The following is a 7,955-nucleotide window of genomic DNA, read 5'->3' as shown; positions in this document are numbered from 1 at the left end:
TTTTTGGTAGGGTAGAGCGTGGCTAGTTGAGCATAGGGGCAAGTTGGGCAACTAAAGTATCTCAAAAAGTACTCATCACATGGCAAAACATCTAATGGATAAAAGTTAGGTATTTAGAATGGTAATAAAATGCTCATCAATTGTTGTTGGACCCCGGTTCAGTAACATTTTTTGATTTTGGACCAAAAAAGTAACAAAAAATATTTTTGCTATTTTTCTCTTAGATGCTTAAATATATCTGGAATCACTTAAGTGTTTATATTTTACCCATTAGTTTGGCTATTGAATATACTTATCTTTTTTTTCCCCAAGTCTTATAGTTCTTTTTATAAACTGATGTGTCGCCTCGTCTCCTAGGGGTAAGTTTAGCAGATTTGACGACGATTAATAAAACGGCTCTATTAGACGCGAAGATAAAATTTCGTTAGGTTAACATTTTAAAGTCCACTCACACTTATAAATTAATCATTATAAAATACTCATAACAGTTATAAGGTAATATCTTAAACCTTTTTTTTTTTTAAATATTTTATTATGGTTTAAAATTATTTGATTTTTTAAGATTTTCAAAATATTTTTACTTCGATATTAAATGGTCAATAAAATCTTTAAGTTAAAAAGTTCTTGAATAAATTTTTAAAATTGATCTTGTTTACTATGATTATTATGGTAATAATGCTATGATAGTGTGCATATTTAAAAAACATATAACCAATTTAAAGTATATATAATTAAAACATATATAAAATATGATATTTCGTTTATCTTTTTATTATTTATACTATATATAAATAGTTTATATATTATTTAATATTACTATATTTAATTAGAAAACTATAAATATTGGTATATAACAGTTAAAGTGTGTGTGTGTTGTGTGTGTACACACACACACACACACACACACACACACACATACACACACACACACACACACACACACACACACACACACACACACACACACACACACACACACACACACACGCACACACACGCACGCACACACATATGTATGTATATATATATATACATATATATATATATTATATAATTATAATATAATATATATATATATATATATATATATATTATACTATTATAATATAATATATATATATATATATATATATATATATATATATATATATATATATATATATATATATATATATATATATATATATATATATATATATATATATATATATATATATATATATATTACGCATCCTATAACCTATAATAATTATAGGATGCGTAATTATAAAAGAAAAACTTCAAATGGTGCTTTTACAAGCCAGCAACTTAGTGATGCAGGAAGTTCTGTTTTGGAGGGGAAAAAAAGTGTTACTCCAGCTGCTAAAGAATTCAACATCAAGAGAATGACATTAACAAGATACATTTTAAAACTTAACTCTGGTGGTTACCCATCCATGGGTTATTCCAAACCTAGATTAATTTTTTCCCAAGAGCAAGAAAGCGCCTTAAAAAATTATTTATTGCAAATGGCATCTATATTTTATGGCGATACTCCTAAAGATGTCCGTTTTCTTGCTTATGAGTGTGCTCTTCAATTCAAAATCAAAATACCAGATTCTTGGACAGTAAATAAGATGGGTGGTAAAGAGTGGATGACTAGTTTTTAAAAAAAAATCCTCAATTTACTTTTGTTTTGATGTTGCCCTACCAAGCTTAAGTAGGGCAACATCATTTAACGCTGGAAATGTAAGTGTTTTTTGATAAATTAGGTGAAGTTAGGGTAAAGTTAGGATAAGTTATATATACAAATTCAGTGCTTCACAAATATGGAACGTTGACGAAACTGGTGTATCTACAGTTGTAAATTCTAATAAAATTGTGGCTGTAAAGGGTAAGAGAAATGTTGGTGTTTTGACATCTAGGGAAAGAGGCACTAATGTCAAAATGGTAACCGCTGTATCTGCCTCCGGAAATACAGCGCCTCCAATTTCTGTGTTCCCTCACAAAAATTAGAAAGATTATTTTGTTAATAATGGTCCACCGGACTGTATCGGAGTAGGTAATGGAAGAGGCTGGGTTACAGATATTGCATTCAAAAATTTTATGCAACATTTCATTAGGCATGTGAAGCTTTCAAATGAATATAAATTTCTGTTGATTTTGTAAAATCACTCTTCTCACTTACATTTTGAAACACTAAACTTAGCAAAGGAGAATGGAATAGTTTTGTTGTCTTTACCACCACACTGCAGCCATAAACTGCAGCCACTAGATGTATCAGTGTTTAGACCTTTTAAAAAGTACCTATCAGTTGCACAAGATGCATGGCTGAGAAACAATCCTGGAAAAGCCATAACAATTTCTGATATACCAAAAATTGTATCTGATTCATTGCCATTAGCTATAATGTGTACTAGCATTACATAGACCACACCACACATGTGTACTAACATTACACAGACCAAGATTTGCTGGTTTTATACGGTCACAGACCGTTTATGTTGCAGGAAAATATCCTGCCGCAAATAGTATAGAGGTGCCTCATGCAGTGCATCTTCGTTCATAATTTAAACATAGCGAACATTTATGATTTTTCAAAAGTCTATAAATTTCGTACGAAGTGTTGTAAATATTTTAAATTATTGACCACTAAAATAAACTAAACTAAACTTAACTATACAATAGAGAAGATTGTGCTCATTCAAATATTGAGCGTATCATTCGGCAATTTACATGCTTATTATACATGATACGCTAAAGGATTTTTAAGAAAACAGGTAACACCGAAATAGGTCGATAATTTGTAACGATAATTTGTAATTTGTAATAATTTGTCGTATATAAAATTTTATCAAAGTGTATAGTGGCAATTCTTGGAATAAAAGCCGACTGAAGTGATTCAAATTCCAATTAGCCGACTATATTCTTTAAAAAACCGACTACAAGTTTAAAATAGCCTCCTTTGGGGTGTATCACACCTGCGTAAAACTGAAAAAAAATTTTCAGGACAAAGAGGAACCTTTGCAACTCATCTAAATTCAAAAAATAGAAGTAAAGAAAAAAGGTTTTTTTTAATTTTTTTTAGATGAATTCAGTGATAGACTCTAATTCGTAACTCTGGCGAATCTAATTTAAAACATTTTCTGAGTTGCTCTACTCTACTCAATGGGACATCTGAAAAGTTTTACTCTATGCATTTTATTAGATTTATCCAAAGCTATTAATATTTAAGATAAAATTCATCTACGTAGCCGCAGTGTAGTTGTAAAAGTTCTGACTTCAGAACTTGAAGTCCATGGTTCAAAGTTGGCTCTGGCCATATATACATCATTGGTGAGGAAGTAGGCGTGAACTTCGTGGTTAAATGCAGTTCTGTGGTGCTCTGTGATAAACCGTTAGGACGGTCTTATCTCAAAGCACCATGGAACCATTTAAAGAAAATAAAAAGGGTATTCTATAAGCATAATATGTAATAAAAAAACAAAAAAAACAACAGAATAAATGAGGTATTAAAAAAACTTTACGTAATTGTAAGTTATCCTAGTCGATGTTGACTCAAGTAGGAGTTTATTATCTTATGAAGTCCCTCCTACTCATCTCTATAATTTAATGGTAGTCAAAGTATTACGAAAGAATATTATATATGGCAAGAAACTTTGTTAAAAAACATACACCAGTTCAATTATAATATTCGTTTATCCATTGGTATACTAGCTATGTAAATATTACATAAACGACCGCTTCAGCCAATATTCTTAAGCATGCAAACTTAAAAATATATACTATTTCTCGTTGATTTTTCCTTTAGTAAAAGAAAACTTCTAAAAAGTTCATTTAGCAAGTGCTTTCTGAAATTTGTCTTCATACTTTCATAACTAGGTCAGAGTCAGACTTGATAGTGATACAATTAAGTCCATTTGCAACTAATGAAATGTCAAGTGGTGCAGACGCTGCTAAGTGCGGTAGTGGTGTAGTGGTAAGAGCGCTCGCTCTTACCACTACACCACTACCGCACGAGGTTTCGAGTTCGACTCCCACCACGTCCCTGGAAGTACCGCGCTCAACTTAGTTTCTCCGCGCAGCGGCCTTGCTCGGAAAGGTTCGTGTTTCGGAGTTAAAGAGTTGAGAGAGGGTTGTACCACGAATAACAACTAAAAAAAAAATAAAAACACATAAAAAAAAAAATGAGTAGCCTCCTCGACTGTAGTGGACCCCCTCGGGCCTTGGGGAGGTGAATAATCTAAAAAAAAAAAAAAAAAAAAGTATAGTTTGTACTACAGAGTTTTAACAAATCATGTTCCTATTTTTAGTACGAGGACTAAATAAACTTATCAAATTTTCTCATATCAATTTACTGTAATTCCGGAGAGTTCTAGAACATTTAATGACGTTAGGGATTTAATAGTTTTAATAGTTTTTACCAATAATAATTGTAAATATGTTTTTGCGGTGATTTATGACGGTGTTTGAAGGATATTTTAGGAAAAGCATAGAGTAAATATATTGAGGAAAAAATTTGTAAAAGGAGAGTTTTAGTTAGGAGAAAAGATTATTGTTTATTGATTTAATTTATCTGTTTATTGATTTGTTGATTACGAGAAAAAACTACAAGCTAACCGGGCATGGAACCAAGTATAAGATTATTTGATATGTTTGAAACGTATGATGGCACTTCGGATGCTGCTGTTTGCAGTGTACGATGCTTTAACCGCGGAAGATAAAAAAGATGTAGTGGAAGTCGAGCGTGTGTTATTAGCGGCGTTTTCTGTAGATGCCTATACTGCATATGAACTGTTTACAAATGAGAGTCAAATGAGAAATGGAGAGATGGAGAAAGCCCCAACCGATTGCATAATAAAGTGGCACAGTACGGAATATTCCACAACACGCTAGAGCAGACTATGAAAACGAACTACAGGGTTGGATTGATCGGAAGTGGCTGTTAGAGTGTGACGAAAATGAATTGGGGCCGCCCAAAGGGCAGATTCCTTTAATGGCTGTCATTCAGAGAAACAAAGACAACAAAATCCGACCTGTTCTGGACTGGAGAGAGAAGCTAACCATTTCATTGAGACATACACGAAGGATGCAGATGTGTGTGTCGAAAAGCTTAGAGAATGGAGAAGAATGGGTAACAAACCAGCAATTATTGATTTACGCAAGGCTTATCTTCAACTAAAAACTGATAAATCTCTGTGGCCCTTCCAAACAGTGATGTTTCGAAATAAAAGGTATTGTTTGACACGACTTGGTTTCGGTTTGAATGTTGCGCCAATGATCATGAAATCCGTTGTGAGTGCCGTCATTGATTAAGACGAATTAGTGAAGAGTGGAACGTCCGCTTATGTTGACGACATTTTCGTAGACGAAAATGTGGTGAGTCTTGATTATGTCAAGAGGCATTTTTAAAAATATGGTTTAGAAAGTTAAGAAGGTGAGCAGATTGGTGATAATGTAGTTCGTGTGTTAGGATTGTGTGTGCGCAAGGTTGGTAACAAACTGATGTGGTCCAGAGGGAGTCGAGTTACTGCTATCTCGCAAAAGTTAACCAGGAGAGTTGTGTTTTCAATCTGTGGACAGTTGGTAGGACATTTACCCGTGTGTGGTTGGCTGCGAGTGATTTGTAGTCTCTTGAAGAGGAAAGCTGTCAGTCTGACGAAAGGATGGGACAATGAAATTTGTGATGAGAACGTTAAGTGGGTGCTTAAAGAAGTATTTGCTGAGGTGGAACGTTGCGAGCCTGCTTGTGGTGATTGGGCTGTGTGTGGTGATGAGGGAAAAGTGTGGGTTGATGCCAGTTCTTTAGCAATTGGTGCTGTTATTCAAGTTATTTAACTACTGTGGAGGATGCAACAGGGCTGCGAAAAGAAACGTCTGATATTCACATAAACATGGCAGAATTAGACGCTGTGATACGTGGAATGAATATGGCTCTGATGTGGAAGCTGAAGAAAGTGACTGTTTTTACCGAATCCGTGATAGTACGCCACTGGGTTTCTGACGCCCTTACAGGAAAATCAAGGTTGAAATCAAAAGCGACGGGTGAAATGCTGATTCGAAGAAGACTGAGCGTGTTGCAACAGCTAATTGAAGAATACAATGTTAGCGTTGAGGTGAAACTCATTCCTTCTAAAAATAATTTGGCTGACGCATTAACAAGAGTTCGCAGCAGATGGCTCAACAAACTGACTGTGCCAGAGTGTCGGAATAGTTGTATGGGAATCGCAGCTACGAAGGCTGAATCTATATCCGATATACACCAAAGAACTGGACATTTTGGAGTGGATCGAACGTTAAACTTTGTTCGTAAAACAATTCCGACTGCTACTGAAAACGATGTTCGAAATGTGATAAAAAGTTGCGAACCATGTCAGTCAATAGATCCAGCGCCAATACCGTGGGAAAAAGGGAGATTGGATGTTGAAGGAAACTGGGAGAGATTGGCCATGGACATCACGCATTATGGCACTGACAAGTTTTTGAGTCTAATTGATTGCGGACCTTCAAAATACGCGTTGTGGCGACAATTATCAAGCTCATATGGAAGTCTTGCCATAGTCCGAATACTCCGTCTTATTTTTTGTGAACGTGGAGCACCGTCTGAAATATTGACTGACAATAAGCCGACATTTAAAACTAAAGAGATAAGGAGTTTCCTTGATAGTTGCGGAGTACAAATTAGATTTAGAGCCGCTTATTATCCTGAAGGAAATGGAATTGTGGAAAGAAACCACCGTACGATCAAGAGAATAGCAGAACGATCGAAAATGTCGATACCGGAAGCACTATATTGGTACAATGTCTCAGCCGACAAAAATGGTGCAAGTCCGATGGACAAAATATACAGTTATACCATTGGTGTAAAAGGATTGGGAAAAGAGAATCTTCCTGCGCAAAATGTCACGAACGAGAGATTTCGAATTGGCGATAAAGTCTGGCTGAAACCACCAAATGCGAGGTGCTATACAAAGTGGCAACCAGCTACGATAACTCGGAATGGGTCGAAACAAATCGTAGAAGTGAACGGCATTTCGCGTCATGTGAAACACGTTAGACCTCGAAATGATACTCAGTCCTGCATTATCCCTGATGTGGAAATAGAGATGAATACTGAAACTGGTCAAGAGAACGCTAAAAATCAAGTAGAGCAAGTTAAAGATGTATTAGAGACGAACGAGAATAATGTTGAAGCTGAAGATAGACCCCAAGAAATCGACATGTTTTTGCGACGGAGTGGTCGGGAACGGCGCATGCCTTCGAAATACTTTGATTGCTATTTGGATGATCCGTAAGGATCAAAGAGGAGTGTAATTCCGGAAAGTTCTAGAACATTTAATGACGTTAGGGATTTAATAGCTTTAATAGTTTTTACCAATAATAATTGTAAATATGTTTTTGCGGTGATTTATGACGGTGTTTGGAAGGATATTTTAGGAAAAGCATAGAGTATATATATCGAGGAAAAAATTTGTAAAGGGAGAGTTTAGTTAGGAGAAAAGATTATTGTTTATTGATTTAATTTATCTGTTTATTGATTTGTTGATGACGAGAAAAAACTACATTTACATTAGCAAATTTTTTTAAATGAATTTTGCATTCTATGCAAAACATAGTTTTTACTGTTAGCTTTTTTAAAAAACATTTTCTAACAAAAATATAAAGATCGGTAATCTAATATTAAAAAGGTGGTAGACGTCATAATACTATATTTATTTTTTACCACGTCACTTGCAGAACTCGACGACTTAAAAGCGACGTTGGAAACTTGTTGAAGAAAAAGCTGTACGTTTTTTCCTTCATTCTTTCAAAGTTTGTAGAATTTATTCAAAACTTAATGGATACGTTAATTTTGTGGAGTTTGATAGAAGTACGTTGTTGTCTTCAAATAAAGACACAACATATGTATTGAAAATTCAAATTGACTCCACTTAGAAAATGTGTTTCTAGAGCTTTTTTAAGTTCAAACATTAACA

At 34.4% G+C, this 7,955-nt stretch overlaps 1 protein-coding gene across 1 annotated transcript; it reads left to right on the top strand.

Moving 5' to 3' along the window:
• Positions 1–5,873: 5,873 nt before the first annotated feature.
• LOC136078423 (uncharacterized) lies at positions 5,874–7,274 on the top strand. The gene has a single exon (XM_065794197.1). The coding sequence runs from the start codon at positions 5,874–5,876 to the stop codon at positions 7,272–7,274; it is 1,401 nt and encodes a 466-aa protein (XP_065650269.1).
• Positions 7,275–7,955: the final 681 nt, after the last annotated feature.

This window comes from Hydra vulgaris, chromosome 03, assembly GCF_038396675.1.
Source record: "Hydra vulgaris chromosome 03, alternate assembly HydraT2T_AEP".
NCBI classification, from domain to species: Eukaryota; Metazoa; Cnidaria; class Hydrozoa; order Anthoathecata; family Hydridae; genus Hydra; species Hydra vulgaris.
The sequence above is the reverse complement of the archived record's forward strand: the minus strand, read 5'-3'. Positions and strand labels throughout refer to the sequence as shown.

What these genes read in the sequence shown, in the direction of transcription:
- LOC136078423 (XM_065794197.1), top strand. Translation starts at nt 5,874, where the DNA reads ATGGCAGAATTAGACGCTGTGATACGTGGAATGAATATGGCTCTGATG.